Source organism: Eleutherodactylus coqui, chromosome 1 (assembly GCF_035609145.1).
Source record: "Eleutherodactylus coqui strain aEleCoq1 chromosome 1, aEleCoq1.hap1, whole genome shotgun sequence".
In the NCBI taxonomy this organism is placed as follows: Eukaryota; Metazoa; Chordata; class Amphibia; order Anura; family Eleutherodactylidae; genus Eleutherodactylus; species Eleutherodactylus coqui.
Genome location: NC_089837.1, coordinates 301,389,391 through 301,408,371, shown reverse-complemented (window position 1 = coordinate 301,408,371; position 18,981 = coordinate 301,389,391). Strand labels below are relative to the sequence as shown.

The 18,981-nt window shown below is 42.1% G+C and overlaps 1 protein-coding gene across 3 annotated transcripts in view; it reads right to left on the bottom strand.

Moving 5' to 3' along the window:
• The window catches only part of TBC1D32 (TBC1 domain family member 32), an 87,648-nt gene that overhangs the window by 47,174 nt on the left and 21,493 nt on the right, over positions 1 to 18,981 (bottom strand). For all 3 annotated transcript variants that reach the window (XM_066574752.1, XM_066574746.1, XM_066574760.1), the window contains 7 exons: positions 18,269 to 18,404; positions 16,251 to 16,310; positions 15,914 to 16,010; positions 13,039 to 13,176; positions 11,574 to 11,666; positions 3,407 to 3,549; positions 2,327 to 2,451 (listed from right to left, as the gene is read on the bottom strand). In XM_066574752.1, coding sequence (XP_066430849.1) covers positions 2,327 to 2,451; positions 3,407 to 3,549; positions 11,574 to 11,666; positions 13,039 to 13,176; positions 15,914 to 16,010; positions 16,251 to 16,310; positions 18,269 to 18,404 — 792 coding nt within the window. The remainder of the gene's footprint in view (positions 1 to 2,326; positions 2,452 to 3,406; positions 3,550 to 11,573; positions 11,667 to 13,038; positions 13,177 to 15,913; positions 16,011 to 16,250; positions 16,311 to 18,268; positions 18,405 to 18,981) is intronic.

The window sequence follows — 18,981 nt, the reverse complement described above, 5'->3', positions numbered from 1 at the left end:
AGGGTGTTTTTTTTCAAAATAATTATTCGGGTGCTGCAGCTCCAAATATCCTCACCATGAGTAGGTAATAGGGCATAGAAATGCTTGACCGTGAAAAGGAGAAAAAAATGAAGGACTGTAGGTGCGACCCTCGTAACGTAAGCAGCATTAAAGGGGTTGTCCCGAGGCAAAAGTGAAAATTTTTGTTTTGCCCAGTCCCCCTTCTAAAGCAAACATTACAATTTACACGTTTAAAGCATTTTTAAAGATGGCTTATACTCACCATTCCAGCGTTTCATGAACTTATAAAAGTTCATCTTTAAAGATGGCCGCCGGTCCTTTCCCAGGGATGCACTGCGGTTTTCTCCCATGGTGCACCGTGGGCTCTGTGCGGTCCATTGCCGATTCCAGCCTCCTGATTGGCTGGAATCGGCACACGTGACGGGGCGGAGCTACGCAATGACGCGTAGAAGGGGGCGGAGCCAGAAACCCGCTCGTGCCCGGACCGACCAGAAGGGAGAAGACCCTTCTGCGCAAGCGCGTCTAATCGGGCGATTAGACGCTGAAATTAGACGGAGCCATGGAGACGGGGACGCCAGCAACGGAGGGGGTAAGTGTATAACTTCTGCATGGCTCATATTTAATGCACGATGTACATTACAAAGTGCATTAATATGGCCATACAGAAGTGTATAACCCCACTTGCTGCCGTGAGACAACCCCTTTAAGCCAAAAGGATTAACCCAAATCTTCTTTATTAGTTAATTCGGAACCAGCACAATAATGCCCTTCACAGACTAGACTATTCTATTAAAATAAGATTTTTATTTGGTTTTGTCTTAAAAACATATAGCACAATAAGGGCACACCTACGAAAAACTATATTTAGCAAATGGAGCCAAACGGCCGTTACACTAAAATGAAGATGTTTTGCAGATCATTGTAACGCCACCAGAAGTGTATCTATGTAGTGAGCCTAAGATTTGGGCCAGTTTCCTATCTAGTGTGCGTTCTTGGCCTGAACCGAAAGTGATAGGCTTGGCTAACGGAGATAAGTAGAGCATGAATCTCCGTTAATCACAATCCAAGGTGTAGAGGCAATTAAGGATCACAAATTCAGTTTGATCACAGCCCCTTCTCAGTTTCGTGATTTGTGTGCATTTTACAATTTCTGCAAAATAAAACTTATACAACTTCCACACGTTTCTTTAGTCACCTCTCCGCTACTCAGGCGCGTCCTCCGGCTGGCTCCCCTGTACTGCTGTCTAGCACTTTCAGCAGGCGGGGATTTAAAAATTCATTGATGAATAGCTAAGCGCTGCCTCTAATTGGCTGAGCGCTCAGCCAGTCAGCACAGCCCTTTCAGGAGGCGGGTATTTTATTATAGTCTCTTTCATTTAGCATTATGGAAACTTAAATAATTCTATTATAGTCAATGGAGTTCATTCGGCATACACCAAATTCATCACTTCTGGTTACTCTGTTGTTCAACTCCAATAATAAAACTGAACAATGACAGCAGTGTGAAGATATCCTTACGTGTTATATTTACTATAGAACTAAGACACTTAAGGCCGGCTGCACACGACCGGGTCGGATTCCGCATGCGCAGTGGAATCCGATCCTGTGCCCAGCCGGCATCTGCGTGTGCTTGTCTTTTTTTTTTATACTGTGGATGGTCTACACGGCAAGCTGTCAGACATGCGCAGTACAGAAATTTTTTTTAAACCTCTTCCAAGGAATCTGCGACCTCTCCGCAATGTCAATTGTGGAAGAGCCGTGGGTCAGACAGCTTCTATTGACTTCAATGGAAGCCGTCTACGTAGAATCCACGCAAAATAGAACATGACCCCATCACAGGAAATTATTCTGAGGGCTTATCCTCTATACATACAGGACATTTTTAAGTAATTATTACTGTAAATGCTCATGCAGGACTTATAATTATGATGAATAAAGTTTAATAGTATATTGGGTTGCTGGTTCCAAAGTCAGCTTCCAATAAGACTGTCTACTTGCTAGATTTTTGGGACCCTGTATTATTAGGGGGCCAATATTGTGTCAGAGCTTGCGCCCATCACAGGATCCTATGATACCATGGTGAGCCAGTCCAACCCTATTTATGGAGGTGCTGATTTGGCACAGCCTCTGCTCCACTGACATCCATGTGTTGTCATGCTTTGCCTTCCTGAGCTATAGATATACCAAGACCAAAAGGCTGATCTGAGCCCCTGAAGTATAGTCATATATTCAACAACGGATCCCCTTAGCTTAGAGATCTTAGCTCCAACTTATGTGATTTTCTGACATGGAGAATCCATTTGACCAATTGTACTGAAGAACTTACCTGTCTTTGGTAGAATCTGTCTTTTCTCCATAGATAAGTAAGGAGAGCCCCGCTTCACTAGAGGCAATTCTGGCCAAAATATCAGCAAGAAATGTCAACGTGCATTCATCACAGTTTTGGTGAACCTGAACAAATAAATCACGAAAAGACATTATATAAGCACATATACATTTCACCTAAAAATCTAAATGTCTTCAGTAAGTCAGTGAGTTGTGGTATCACAACCGGTTATAATCACTAGTAATTATTAGGAAATTATAGTGGCACAATGCACAGCTGTGTTACATACATTGTTCATCCCATACAACAGGGATCAGAAGCAGCACAACAGTGGAGATGAAGGACCTGTGATAACATCACCATCATTCTCTGCCCCTGATCACACGACGGTGATGCCCATCCCGAGCGAATGACTTAAATGCTCTGCCCTGATCACATGACGGTGACATCATCAAAGGTCCTTCATCCCCAGTGAGGGAGTCACATGTTCCGCCCCTTATCCCGATGGTGACGTCATTACAGATCCTGCATCCTTGTGCAGATTACAGGCGGACAACAAACCCCCTGCGGTCTCAGTTGCTATGCAATACTAACAAACACCTAGCCGGACAGCAGCCATGTGCATACAGGACCTGTGATGACATCACCGTCATGTGATCAGGGGCGGAGCATGTAAGTGACTCACAAACCCACTCACGCACGGACGAACTGGTCATCATTAGTATTTTGATGATGGTGGGAAAACAGCAAAGGAGACAGTACTATACCATTCTAAAATGAAAACCCACACACGTATTCTCTAGGAACACTTATTTTAGAATCAGTTACCAAGTGTTCCTCTCCCAAGATGTTAAAATTCTATTAATTCATCAAAGGGTAGAAGTGAAAACTGCAGCTGGTTCTGCAAAAAAGCAAGTCCTCACCCAGCCCCATCGATGGGGAAATAAAAAGGCAGCTAAGATAAGAAGGGAGGGGGCTACAAACATTACAGGCAAATTGAATTGTAGACTTTTAGACAAAATAACCCCACTGGTTACAATATGTACATTGCATTACATTAGACTGATTCCCAGCACTGACCTTTTTTCCTTTCAGCAGCTTTTGTATTGGAGATAGCAGGCTCTCTATAACAGCCCCGGTGTACAAACATTCACTGGCACATTCTTTCCGATCACAGAGCATTTTGAGAACTTCCATAGCTAGATGAGCTGGGGCATAGCTACCTGAGGGTAGAAGATCAATGCAGGTTACATAGGTGCTATACAGCCCCATAACCAAACTCCTACCATACATAGAGCACCATGACCAAGTTCATAAGACAAGGTTCTTTTTTAAGGGCGTTTACCCACTAGCGTTTTAACACTGCGATATCACTGCATTTTTTTTACTGCAAATGTCAATGGGACTTTCTTTTTTTAATTAAAGTATTTTTTATTAAACTTTTTCACCTTTTGCATATTTTAAAACATTTTTTTTAACAAATCTTTGGTTTCCCCTCCCTCCCTCCCCCTCCCCCTCTCACCCACCCCCTTCCCCTCACCCCCCTCCCTCCCCCATCCCCCCTAAGATCTCTCTCTCAACGTTCTGTTCTTTGGGTAAACTGTCTCTGAATGAACACAGTGTTGTGTTGTAAACAATAATAACAGTTCTTGTAACGTATATTTGTTTTCTTCTTTGGTCTTCGTGTTGCTTATCTTCTTGTTGTTTTCTTTTATTGATTCAGGGTTAGATTTTTTGTTGCATTCGAGGGGGGGTCATATTTCTTTTGCCCGTTGCCCGGTCTCTCTCTCTCCAATCCCTCCTTTCTTAACTTTTCCCTATTACTCCTTACCACTTTATTTTATTGTATATCGAGTCTGTAATTTGTTCTACATTTCCCAATAAACTTTATATATATCCATTACATACGTTGTTATGTCTTAGTAAATCCCCGGTTTACTGGTGCCTCCCCACACGGCTCACCACTCCCTATGTATTTGATCCAACATTACTGCTCTGGGCGTGTATCCATCTCAGCCATATGTCCTGATATTTTTGACTGGTCTTACGCTTAGTGTAAATACTCCTTTCCCACGGTAAAATTTGGTTGACCTTATTTTTGAATTCTCCCAGCGTGGGTGGTTCTTCGTCCAACCAGCGCTGGGCTATTGTTTTTCTGGCTATATACAATAGTCTGGCTACCGCTAGTTTTTCATGATCATCTAATGTTAGATCCTGTATGTATCCCAGAATGCACACGTATGGTGTAAAGTCCATACGTATGCCAAATGCCGCGTTAATTGCATTTCTTATTCCCATCCAATATCTGTGCAATTTCGGACATCGCCATAGCATGTGGATTAGGTCCGCCGTGTGGGTTTTGCACCTTACACATATCGGGGAGGTTCTCATTCCTATATTGTGTAAGAAGGCCGGGGTGCGGTACACTCTGTGTATTAGAAATATTTGTGAGACTCTGTGTGATTCGCTCAGAGATAGCTTGGGTGTCATTTGTAGGATTTCCTCCCAGTGCGACTCCTCAATGGGCCCTATGTCTGCCTCCCATTTTGCTCTTGTTGATAACGGGTTGTGTGCATTGACCGTGTCCTGTATATGGGAATATAGTACAGATATTTTCCCCGCTGTGGTGGTGGCTTTTCCTATTATGTCCGCTACTATATTTATTACCATTGTTATTTCCGCCGTGTTTTTTTCCGCTTGTATAGCGTGTCTAAGTTGCAGATATTTGTAAAAGTCACTATTGGGGATGTCGTGGTTTTGCCTTAACTGCTCGAAGGTTTTTAGTTCCCCCCCCTCCAGTATCTGGTCCATTCTCCTAACTCCCCTGTCTTTCCACCCTTGGAATCCTTTTAGCTTGTTGATTTCTGGCAGGTGCGGGTTATTCCATATGGGGGTATGTTGTGTGCAGTTTTTTATTTCAAGCATGTTTCTGGTCTTCCACCATATTTTATGTATCAATAATAGCGTGGGGGCACTTTGACCGTTTTTTTTAAACGCTCCACGTTCCAGGGTTTCAAACAAATGTGATCCGTTAAAGAGATTTTTAAGGATTCTGAAACTAGCGTCGTGTGTTTCTTCTGTCTCCCATCCCCTGAGATGTTGCAGCTGGGAGGCCATGAAGTACGAGAACGGATTGGGCAAGGCTAATCCTCCCTTTTCTTTTGAATTGTATAGCAGTTCTAATTTTATCCTAGGTGTCTTCCCTCCCCATATGAGTTCTCTAAACAGTCCCTTGGCCTTGTGGAAAAATTTTTGTGTTATCCAGTGTGGGGAGTTGTGTATTAGATACAGTAATTGGGGCATCCATATCATTTTTATAAGATTCACTCTTCCTATGATTGTCATGGGTAGTTTTTTCCATACGTGAAGTTTTTGTTTCCATTTTTCCATAAGTGGTTCCAGGTTTATTTTCCCGTACTCACTGACCTCTTTCGTAATTTTAACTCCCAGATATTTAATTGTTGGGGTGCATTTCAGGGTTAATTCTCTGTTGGCAACTTGCATGTCTGGGGTGTCTATTGATAGTATTTCGGATTTGGTCCAATTGATAGCGAGTCCTGAGAAGGCTCCAAATTCTTTTATTGTTTGCATCGTGGTTTCTAAAGATTTTTCCCTGTCCCCTAAAAATAATAACATGTCGTCTGCATACAAAGCGATTTTCTCCTCCATGTTTCCTCTTATGAATCCCACTATTTCCTGGTGTGACCGAATTTTGCATGCTAGGGGCTCTATTGCAAGTGCAAACAGGAGTGGCGATAGTGGGCATCCCTGCCTTGTCCCTCTATGTAGTGGGAATGTTTCTGATGACCCCCCGTTGATGGACACATCCGCCTCCGCTCTAGCATATAGGAGTTTTACTCGTCTCACAAATATTGGGCCACAGCCCATTTTTTCTAGTACCTTCCACAGGTATTGCTACTCAACGCTATCAAACGCCTTGGCCGCGTCCAGTGAGCATATGATTCTGTCTCCGGTATTATCTACGGGTATTTGTAGGTTTAGAAATACTCTACGGATGTTCGTTGCCGTTGATCTTGCTGGTATAAACCCACTCTGGTCTGGATGCACCAAGGTGGATGCCACTTGTGATAGCCGCTTGGCTAAAACTTTTGCTATAATTTTGACATCCGCGTTTAACAGCGATATCGGCCTATACGAGTCCATCAACAGGGGGTCCTTTTCTGGTTTTAACAGAATTATTATTTTTGCTTTTCGCATTGTTTGTGGTAGTTCCCCTTCCTTTTCCGCCCCCGCCCATGTCTCCAGGAGTTGTGGTAATAAAGTGTCTGCATGTTGTTTGTAAAATTCTATTGGGAAACCATCCTCCCCTGGGGCCTTGTTATTTTGCATATCTTTTACTGCCTCTTGCATCTCCTCCAAGTCTATTGGTGCATCTAGAAACTCTCTCTGTTCCTCCGTCAATTTATGTGTTCTTATATCCGCCAAGTATTCCTCGATTTGTTCTACCGTTTTTTCCAGTTTCGAGGAATACAGAGAGGAGTAAAATTCCCGTGCAATCTCTCTTATGGATGTTGCGTCCCTGACTATCTCGCCTTGTGCGTCTTTTAGTTCAATGATGTATGTGGGGCTAGTTTGTGCTCGGGCTATAACTGCCAGCATATGTCCTGTTTTTTCTCCCTCCTCATAATATGTCTGTTTCCTGAACCCATTTTTAGTGGCTGCCGTTTCTAGGACGTATTTATTAAGGGCCTCTTGGGCCTGTTTCCATAGGTTGAGTGTTGTTATAGTTTTCTCTTTTATGTAATTTTCTTCTGATTCTTTTAGTTTGTCTCGTATTTTTTGCCCTCTTTCTCTATGTCCTTTTTTTGCCTGTGTGATTTGCTGTATGTATACCCCACTCATATATGCCTTCATGGCCTCCCAGCAAATCGTCATACTTGTGGTATCCTTATTTAATATGAAGTATTCCTCTAGTGTTTTTTTCACTATTTCCTTGTTTAATATGTTTAGCCAGTGCGAGTTCAGATTCCATCTTTTTTGGGAATGACTCACAGTGTTACTGTGCTGTATGTCCAGACGTAGGATGGAGTGGTCAGAAACAACTCTTGGTAGATATTCTATCGAGGTTATATCTCTATATATCTGAATATTCCCTACCGCTAGGTCTATTCTAGATAAGCATTGGTATGTGGATGAGTAGCAGGAGTATTGTTTGTTTGTGGGGTGCCGTGTTCTCCATATGTCTATCAATGATATCTCGTTTATTAGTTTACCTAGTGGTGTCAGGTTCCTTTCTTCGTTTGCGTTTCCTGCCCTTAGTCTGTCCTGTGCAGGGTTAATGACCGAATTAAAGTCGCCTATGATAAGGACTGGAATGTCCGGTTTATCTGTTATGAAACCTATAACTTGCCTCATTATCATGTTATTATATGGTGGCGGGATATATACTGAAGCTATAATGCATGTGTAGTTGTAGATTCTGCAGTGTAGGCATATAAAGCGGCCTTCTGGGTCAATTTTTCGTGAGAGACATTTAAACGGTATATTTCTGTGTATCACTATGCTGACCCCCCTGGAATACCTCGTGTGTGTGGAGTGGAAGCTCTGACCCATCCCCCCTATTTTGAACGTGTCCGTATTTTCTTTTGATAAATGTGTTTCCTGCAAGCATATAATAGCCGGGCCTTGTTCCTTGATGACTTGCAGTACTGCTGATCGTTTTGTCTGGTCACTCATACCTCTCACGTTCCACGATACGACCCTTATCCTACTACCCATTTTCCTTGTTTTTTGTTTTCCGCAGGGTTATTTTCTGGGCGCCTCCACCCCTTTTTGTTTTTATGAGTGAGTCGCACTGGGAGGGTCCCCATCTCTGTATTTGTGTCTCGCCCGTGTCGCCCCGTATATGTGTATGTGTATTACTGTTTGTTCTCCGCATAGGGCTTCTCCAGTAACATTTTGGTTTGGTCCCCCACATCCCCCAGTACAGACATTTATCCACATTTACTATACATATTTTCGTTATTTGCAACACATTTATCATTTGTACATTTACGTTGACATTTCTTCCCCTTATCCCACCCTGAATCATTTTTCTATCGTTTAACCTTATCCCTTTTAACTGTATCTTATCTAATATTCCCCTAATATGCGAGAGAGAGACCAAACAACAGACACCCCCAACATGTAACTCACTGATCCGTTGTCTCATCGGATCGGGGTACCAGTCCTCCATTCTCCTACGCGATGCATCCTGTCGTCCCAGGAGCTCCTTTCAGAAATTTTCGGTTCCCTTCGCATGAACGTTTCTTTAGGTGCAGCCTCTTCATGGTGTCTTGCGCGGTGATCTTCCCCTCCGGATCTGTTCTTCATTTTGATCTATCCAGGCACCTGCATCTTTTGGGTTTTCAAAGAATTGTGTCGTGCCCAGCGCCGCCACTCTCAGTTTAGCCGGGTACAGCATCCCGTAGGGCACTTGTAGGTTTCGCAGTCGTCTTTTTATTTCTACAAATGTTGCTCGCTTCTTTTGTATTTCCGTGGAGAAATCTGGATAGAAGGAGACTTTCACGCCATTATATTGGATTTCACCCTTTTCGCGGGCCTTTTGGAGTATGGTATCACGGTCTCTGTAATGCAGTACTTTGATGAGTATCGGTCTGGCTGGAGCCCCCAGGGGGAGGGGTCGTGTCGGTACACGGTGGGCTCTTTCGACTGCAAACATTGCAGTTAGAGTGTTTCTTCCGAACAGTTCGGGCAGCCATGTTTCAAAAAATTCTGCAGGGTTTCTTCCTTCCGTCTTTTCTGGGAGGCCCACAATCCGCACGTTGTTCCTTCTTGACCTATTTTCTAGGTCGTCTACCTTGTTCTGTAGATATTGTATGTCATGCAGATTTTTTTCCACGCCTCGTTGCATCGGCTGTATTGCGTCTTCTATGTCGCTTATACGTTGTTCAGTTTCTGTCAGACGCTCTGATATTTTCCTCATATCTTGCCGTAGCAGGTTTACATTACTTTGCATCACCCCCATCTGCATATTAAGGTTGTTCAGTGACGCGTTGCCTTTAGTGATTTCGCTGAATATTTCTTTCAACGTAGGCTCCCTGGCGCACCTTTCGTCCTCCTGCCTTTGATCTTTTTTGGCGGCATCTTCTGCACTTTGGGAGGTGTCTCGTATAGTGCTTTCTGAGGTGTCTGCATGATTTGCGCTGTGCGTGCATATGCCTGGGCTGCTTGCATTATTCATGCTGTCTTCTGTGTAGTGTTCGTCTGGATTGACACTGTTTGCACCTTTATTTTTGTAGTTGGGGTTGTCTGCCTGACTTATGACTTCCTGCTCATTTCCAGCATGATCTTGTACAGCATGTAAATTACTTTGTTTTTCCTTGTCCTTGCTGTGTTTAGCAGGGTCCGTTGTTGTGTTTGCTTTGTCTGCTCTTTCCTTTTGACTTACACTTTCTGCATGTACTGTGTCTGCAGATTCTTCCTCCCCTCCTGCTCCCTCCGTTTGTGTGCTTCTCTGTGGGCTCTCCCGCTCTCCCCTCTGTTGTTTAGGGCTTATGGAGTCCTGTTTTCTGCCCCCCTCCTCCCTGGCATACCCTGCCAGTTTACGTGCTGTGTCTGCACTGTTTGTGCTGGGCCGCGGTATGAGCGTTCTCTGCTCCCTCCCTCCGGCGCCATGCTGTTTCTGCCTGCCGCCGGCTTCATCTGCCTTCCCCCGCTCCTTGCCTCGCACCATTAACTCTGCTGCTGTCTGTTCTGTCTCCGGAGCTTGCTACTGTGCCTCCGCTGCTTTTTGATTGCCTTTCGGCGTCTCTGGGTCCCGTTAACAGGATGGGAATGTCGGATCTTGCAGGAGCTACTCTGAGATGCGACTATCTACATCTCCGGCCAGGCTCCGCCCCCGTCAATGGGACTTTCTAATGTTAAAATCGCATCGTACAAAAATCGGAGAAGCGCAAACTTGGGATTTTTGTGCAATGCGATTTTAACATTTTGTCACTACAAATCTCAAGCAGAAATGAAGAATGAGCTCACTCTACAGAGCCAAGTAGCCTCTTAATTGTAGGGATCCACACATATGGTCCCTCATAGATGCCTAAGATATGTAATGTCTATATATGTGCAAAGAATATTTATGTTGAATTCCCAATCAGTGGCCCACGTATGTTAGCAATGCAAACCATGGCAGGCACCTTGTGATCCCCAAGCCTTTGTGGAGGTCTGGATGCACCACCCACATTCACTACAAGTGCTAAGCATGCCAAGCAACGGGTCAATCAGAGTATATAGCGGTCTTTCTTACATAGAAAATTTAAGGGAATACACTAAAAAGCGACCAAGAATTTATAGCATTTCAACAAAGACTTTAAAAGAAAATTAACTAGCAAATAAGTCACCGGTCAGTCTTCTTCTGGGATGCTGTCAAAGGATCTATTCACTCATCTTTTAATTAGATTTTTATGGTAAAGTCCAGAAATCATAGGACCTTATAGAAGAAACTTAAATGTTGCCAACTTCCATGGAGATTGACAAATTTAATGATTTTAGATCAACTTTATGTTTACTGTAATTTTATAACAGATCTATATAGGGGAAGCTCTGTTAATACTAATGCACATGCGAGCATTCTGCCAGCATCTCCACCCTGTGCAGCGTGTAATAGATTTAAGGATTGACTGTTGTTTCAGATGACTTTTGAAAATAAGCCATCATATATGTTTATATGTGTAATAACACTATAATTGACCATTACTACAGATCAACATTTTCCCTCTGCATGCTTCATCACTATTTGTCAATTTTCCCTGAGCTGCTGGGTGGAAACTAGCTGCTATGTTGTTTCCCATACACTGCACACATAGAAATGAGGAGATCTTCGTCTGCATCAGCATGGAGGCCATTCTACAGCAGTACTGAGCAGTGAAGATGTAATAACAGCACTGCAGAGAGAAAGAAAACTTACTACGAGCAGCAGTTGCACCTCTGTATGTCTTCCACAGCAGAGGAACGGTCTGCCTCTAATTGGAGTTTTATGGTAAAGTTGGAGAACTTACTACTAGTAAAGTCGTCACCAATGTTAGTCAGACAATTGAATGGCAAAGCTGCTTGGTGTTGTAGCAGAATATTTATGTGTCATTTCAGACTCCAATAAAGTTCAGCAGCAACCTCTATGGTTATTATTTAAGTTGAAATACTATAGAAGTACACAACTTTTTTTTGCAAAGTTCTTTATAATGATATGAAAATGCACAAATTGGCAAAAAGTACTACATTTTATAATCATTACCTGCATAAGCTCCAAGTATTCTTTTCTGTCCATTTCGGCAATACAACATAATATGGGTAAAGAGCACGACCAGGTCACACAGGGATACAGATTCTGAAACACATTATAGACAAATGTTTCCCTTAGGCTAACTTCACACAGGCAAACACGATATGTGAAAACAGCCTTGCATCAGTTCGGGGATGCAGGATTTCCCCGCCATGGCTGTCACAACAGCGGAAGAGGATTGTGGAGTTCTCCCATTGCTTTCAATTGGGCTGGTACTGCTCGCATTCCCACAGCATTTTTTACTGCACTGTGAGATTCCATCTTGGGGTTCTGTCACAAAATACCTAAAACCGTATTGAGACGGAACATTCAAAAAACTATTCACTTTCATTAGCCAAATCGACCCTGCTTTGATGTCCATTTGACAAGTTTTCAGTTTGTTTCCGTTTTATTTGGAGTATAGAATAGAGTCAAATATGCTACTCTATACTCCAATTATGACTGAAATGCACAGAATTCTTGTTAGATGGACAAAGTCATATATGTTTCACTAAAGAAAGTGAATGGTTTAGTTTGTGGCTTGCATCTCAATACTATTTTCGGTGTTTAGTGATGGGACCCTAAAATGGAACATAGAAACGTCAAGGGGGTGTTCCCTTACAAAGCCATTCAACTTGGGATGAAACAGGAAGCAATGCCACTACAGAAGTAGCAGAGTTAGGTTCATGTGATATTGTGGTTTAACTTAATTGTCCCCGTGTGGCACAGAGTGCTAAGGCAGCAGAAATTCAGTCTTAAGATCTTGCTCACGACCTGAAGGTTGCGAGTGTAAGCCCCACGTTGTTTGGGTAGCTGGCTCAAGGTTGACTCAGCCTTCCATCCTTCCGAGGTCGGTAAAATGAGTACCCAGCTTGGTGGGGGGGGTAATAAATAAATTACCTGAAAGCGCTGCGGAATAAGTTAGCTCTATACAAATAACAAGATTTATTGCACATAAATATACTGTAGTTTCTTCAGAGCAACATGATATTATGTATTATTACATTAATGTGCATGAAAATGATCTGATTTCATTCCATTGTAGCTCAGCTATAGAGGATGCAAGGATTAAAATCACAAATGGGCCAAGGGTACCAAAGGAAGCCCAAAAACTATTCTGTTATGCATGAGGACAGTAGAAATGTGAGCAGAATATAATTGTGGATGAAGCCCTGTCTAATAATAGTATATGAAGGAAACATGGACAACAAATATAGTGGTGTAAATTAGCACCATGTGCATGTATAACACCTTTGCGCACTTTTAACATGTTGTGCATCTGTTTAAAGGGCTTAACAGCCACAACTAAAGCGGGTTGCCTACGGCACCATGTGGTAAGGTTTAAGAAATAAATATGTTACATGATACATCTATATACAAAATAATGCATATCTTGCACAAATACTTTCTTCCGGATCACAATCTAATTCCTGCTTACCTTTGCGGTTTTTCAATTTTATGGGGAACAGTTTTCTGCCATGTTTATAGATCAGTAGTCTTCCAAGAACATTAAGTGAATGAACAAAATACAAATACTGCAGCTCCTTCCTTGAGTAGAAAGTCTTCTGCTTAATGCCTGGAGACAAACACAAAACATACAGCCAATTAAAAACAAACTTTTTTTTTTTAATTATTTTTTTTCTGCATTCTTTGATATTCTTGGGAATGTTGCACGCCACATGTAATAATGAGTGAGCTGAGTATTCTTGATCAATACTTCTGATAAATTTACAATTGATCATTGTGTACTGGTTTGCCGAATGGCATTTTAATAAGTTTTATGGGAAAATTTGCGATTGCTGCTTAAATGCGTTCTTTAAAATCACAGAAGCAGAGGGGATCATTTAATTTCATAAGCCCTTCACAAAAGACACCCTAAAATAATTTCATTTATTACATAATACTAAAAACAGGGGGAATTGACAGACAATGCAAAACAAACATCAAAAAAATCTGTTAGGGCTAAACGGGAAAAAAAAAAAAATTTTAAGCACCCCTATCCCAAGAGAAAATTTTTTAAACCAGTGCACAAATAACCAATATGAAATTTAGTAGATGTATTGATCAAGAATGCTCAGTTTACTCATTATTACATGTGGCGTGGAACACGCCTTAAATACGTAGTACTATATACTTCGCCTGGCTTAAACAGGAAGCCAAAGTGTGAAGTTATTCAAAAATAATTCGTTTTATTAGCCAAACTGCAAATAATACTTGGACTATTATGATAGTTCTGGGGAGAAAGATGTACTATTATGCAACATATGTTGCTGTTGAAGAATTTGGGTAATTTTTCTATATCATATTGTTCGAATTCTGAAACTTGCATTCTGCAGAGGAATAATTATAGTTTAAGAAAATATAAAGTTTGGATAACTCATGAACAAGATGAAAAATTTACAAGGATTCTACAAAAACGTATGCACGCAAAACACTTGGTAGCCAAACCTTTGGTCAACCCCTTTCCATATACCCTATAAGGACATCTTGGTATAACCGTGCACATGTCCTCTGAGCCATAACATTCTGTATCAGCCATAGTGAAGAGTCACTGCAATGAGCATTCTCATGCAGGAAACTGTTGCTTGCCGATTTCCATATTCAGCATATAAAACAATACTATAGCGAACAGGCGCTTAGCAGATTCCTCAGCAATAATGGCTTAAGGCTGTATGAAAATAAACATATTTCAGCTTCCTGCATGCCTATAAGCAAAACAATGAGGAATGCAGTATAATGCAGGGGTGTAGCTAAAGGCTCATGGGCCCGGGTGCAAAAGTTTATCTTGGGGCCCCCCAAATTCTCTTAACCCCTTAACACAGAGGTGTAACTTGAAGCTTCTGGGCCCCAGTGCAAAACCTATAACAGGGCCCCCAACTATAATGCTTTATTCATAGTACTGGGCTCCCTATATGGAGAAGAGAGGCCTTATTCCCTGCATCCCCTAGAGTTACGCCAGTAGTTTAATGTATAAAAATGTACTTTAGGATTAATGCTGGTACTAGGCTCACATAACTGCGATAAATCAAAATATTGACAAAAACAGAACAAAATAATCTGTTCCTTTCTCATTTGCCCAATGAATTCCAATGGTGGCTTTATAAAAACTGCCCACAGACATCAGACCGTTGTTTAACCTAATCTGTATGGAAACAGCCTTACAGCTCAAGAGTTGAACCTGAATCAGCCATCTTGGGATGACGTTCCCTATCCTCAAGGAAGTAAATCAAGCCAGATTAGACGGAATTAGGGTGCAAACAGCTGTACTGGTCTCTCAAGTGTCTCCACACCCCCTTGACTACAAACAGGTCATGGGCATACAGCGCGCATGGGCAAAATACATTTATAGCAAAATAAGTCATCTGTTGGGCTACTAAGACCTTCAGGAAGCACAGGAGCTGAACAGCCAGGTCTGAGGGGTAAAAGGCTTTTGACAAGTTTCCATTAAAGGGACCTCTCTTGTCTGAAATGTCTATTTTAGTAAATACTTGCATTCCTCCTGAAATAAAAATTCCTGAGTATTTTTCTAACAACTATGCATTGTGTTGTTCCTTTGTTATTCCTCCTGGAAATGTATGAATGAATTGACAACTGGGTGTCCCAATTCCCTTTGTCCAACAGGGAGTGTCTCAGCACACTCTGAAAGGACACAGTCAGTTCTGAGTGTCAAAGTATGAAGGAACACAACCTATTGACAGGATGAATAGTACTGTCCAGTTGTGAATTCATACATTTCCAGGAAGAACAGAAGAGGGAAAGCAAAACACAGTGTTGTTACTATAAGGTATCCAAGTTTTTGCTAAAACAGACCTTTCAAGAAAGCCAACCGGTCCACTGGCAGAAGCATATTGACTGAAGAATTGGTGAAGATCAGTGTGTCCAGAACCAGAATAAAGCCACTTTCACACCTGTGCTGGCATCCTCAGAGCTGAACAATGAAAATACCACAATTGCTGGTTCTAGTACATGCTGCAACTAAACAGACCCCAGTGACTATAATGGGGTCCGTCCAACTTTTTGACCGGCATTTCACCGGACAAAACAATGCAGCGTGTTGTGCTATGTCACCAGAAGGTTCTCCTGGATCTGTTCCAAAGGCCCCAAATGGAACCATCAACACAGATGTGAATAGGCTCTTACAGGGATGCTATGCAAATGGGATTTCCAAGAATGATGTTTTTTCTCTTGTGGAAACCCATTCTGCAATTAGAAATCCATTTACAGATGAAAGTCCCAAGACATGATATATCATGTTATATCTATTTATTGAGAAGTACGAAAAAGACGCATATATAAGTCTGTGTTCTACTCACCAGGATAGGGCAAAGAGGATGCAGTTTTAGTGTTTTCATCAGCCCCTGACTGTGAAGACTCATAGTAAGAGAAGCACTGCTCAATGGCTGCAATTATCTGGAAGACAGCACAACAACTCCATGGCTCAGCATTGTCCTCCCGGAGTACACCAAAGCTTACACACATTCACTCAGTATATTTTTCCATTTTTCTTAATAAAATGCCAACTCTAAATAATCTGTAGCCAATTCACAGCAATCTGTAGTCTGCTAACTCCACACATACTGCAGAGCATTGTGGGCTGGGGTGAGGAAATGACTGTATCAGAACTTTACATGCAGTTATATGTATACTCACCAAAGATTTATATCTTTTTTCAAGAAGACGCAACACCACGGTCCTGCTGTAATAAGCGTGCTGGGGAGTAGAACAAGCAAAAGATCAAATATCAACTTTATAAGACACCTGAATGACAAATCTGCCTAGCTATGTAGTGATGCAACCTCTTCCCTTATTGCTGTATCACATTACATTCATATACTATGCATGCGTTGGTAAAGCTCATATAAAAACTGCTTGTTCCTTTTTATTTTTTCATTAAAATAATTAAAACTATACTATTTTAGAGGACATTTCCTATAGTTATTCTATGGAATACAGTTTTATAAAATACAGATTGAGAAAAAGGTCTGGACTAGAGATGAGCGAGCGTACTCGCTAAGGCAAACTACTCGAGCGAGTAGTGCCTTATGCGAGTACCTGCCCACTCGTCTCAAAAGATTCGGCTGCCGTCGCGGGTGAGCGGTGAGTTGCGGCGGTGAGCAGGGGGGAGTGGGGTGGGGTGGGGGAGACAGTGAGACAGAGATCCCCCCCCCCCCCGTTCCTCCCCGCCGCTACCCGAATCTTTAGAGACGAGCGGGCAGGTACTCGCATAAGGCACTACTTGCTCGAGTAGTTTGCCTTAGCGAGTACGCTTGCTCATCTCTAGTCTGGACACATCTGTTTAACTGGTGTAATAATGAGAAAATTGGCTTCGATGTGTAAAAGTATTAATTGGGAGGGAAGCTGCATTTTTTTTGGTGGAGGAGACTGGCCATTTTGAACTCATAGTGAATTCAGCTCAGGTTTAAAAACGGGAAGGGAGTAATGTGATATGTCAGTCTTGGTTATAATGTACTCAGAAATACACTGCAAGTTACAGTTTTGCCCTATCTTTATTAGTTTGTGGAACGTGGCCCTCACTTAATTCCTAAAGTGCTTTACATGATACGTTCCATGTGTCCACTATTCTGACAGATGCACATGGTTAAACGTTTAATCCAGTCTTCATGAACAAGTGAAATGCACTTGATTTTCTTTTTTTACAGTACTGCAGGATTTGCTGTTTCAGGTGAACCATATTGCGTATTTTTCCCCACATACACAAGGGACATTAAATGGCCCCTCAGGGATTAAAGTCCAAAAGCGCCAAGTCCTGCAACCTTGGCAGCCATTATACCGAACCTCTATGCCCAATCCAGTGTGCAGGGAATTACACACCCAGCCATCTGCATACAGCCACAGCATAGTGCAGAGGTGGGCCATCCTGTTGAAAGTAAAGAGGTAACTCACTGCTCTCATGGAGCATAGATGGGAATATGGTATCCTGGAACATGTGGAGGCGATTTCTCACCATTAAGCCATCTGTCAATCAATGGAAAAAGGCCCTGAATATTGGACACAATGTACCAACTTTGCCCACTGTAAACTCCTAGACAAGTAAAGATAAGGCACAAGTGACACCCTCAGTGTGATTTTTGAGTACATTCTAGCCAAGATTGATATATCAAATAGCATAGTTCAAAATGGCCACGAAAAAAGTCCCCTCCACCAAAAAAAACACAGCCTTCCTCCTAATTACTTTCACACCTCTGAAGTCATTTTTATTTTTATTACACCAGTTTAACAAGTGTGTCCAGACTTTTGCCTCACCATGTATTTCTTTACATCACTTCTTCTTTCTGCTGATCTTGGGGGTGAACGATATATGTTCCGCCACACTGGCTTATTAGTGAAAAGGAGGTTATGCTGACCCTTCTTGCCCTCTCTGAGCATTGCTGTAGAGAATGCATCATATCCTGCATAAAGCTGAATAATGTATGTGGGTCAGCATACAGTGGCAGCATTGCCAATGTCCTAAGCTTCAGAGCTGACACTACTGATGTCACTATGAGGAAGTCAGCTGATCAAAGAGCCCAGTGCTAAACTCTTTCAGTAATTCAAAAAGTAAATGGCTTGGTTTATAACATAAATCCTCAACCCTTGGTTTCAAGCCAATGTGATGATTAATAAAGGATGGAATATAGATGTGCCACATGTGTAAGGTTATAAATTACCATCCATTTCTTGAACCATACAGCCTTGGTATCGACCATAGACAAGTAGAAAACTGGATCCAAGAGCATTTGTGAGCTTGATTCCTGGGTCACTGATAACAGAGACAGCGTGCTCTCTATAATTTCTTCCATGTACCTAATCACACGGAAAAACTACATTAATGTTTGGACATCAAAAAACACATATTGTAACAAAGTGAATAAAGCGGAGAAAAAAAAATGATGATTAGGAGCTCACTTCTTGACATTCTTGTGGCTCTGGCAATTTGGTTTTCAGAGCCTCTGTTCGTGGATAGCAGCCCTGATTTAAAAATTGTTTTTCCCTATGTGTAGGGCAAGAACTTACGTGGTTGTAATCAATAGCTTGACTGTAGACAATGGAGTTCTATGTGTTTGGGATGGGAACTGTCTCATCTCAGATATGTTGGGTGGTGAATGGGCTTCTAGTACAGTGATGGCTCTATTTTATTGTTCTGTATCTCGATGATCGTGTTCACAAAAGTTATTTTAGTAAAGAGGTAATTGAATGCTAAGGGGTTGTCAGAGTTATGTGAAGAGTGTAAAATAAGAAAGCAGCGGATACACACCTTTTCCCACTCGTTCCCAGCCGGTGGCTTTAGGTGTCCCTGCTAACGTCATCTTTAGAAACTGCAAGTCGTCTCCAAACAAGCTGTTCCAGCCAATGACAGCGCTCAGTGCAGTGGCAGGTTTTA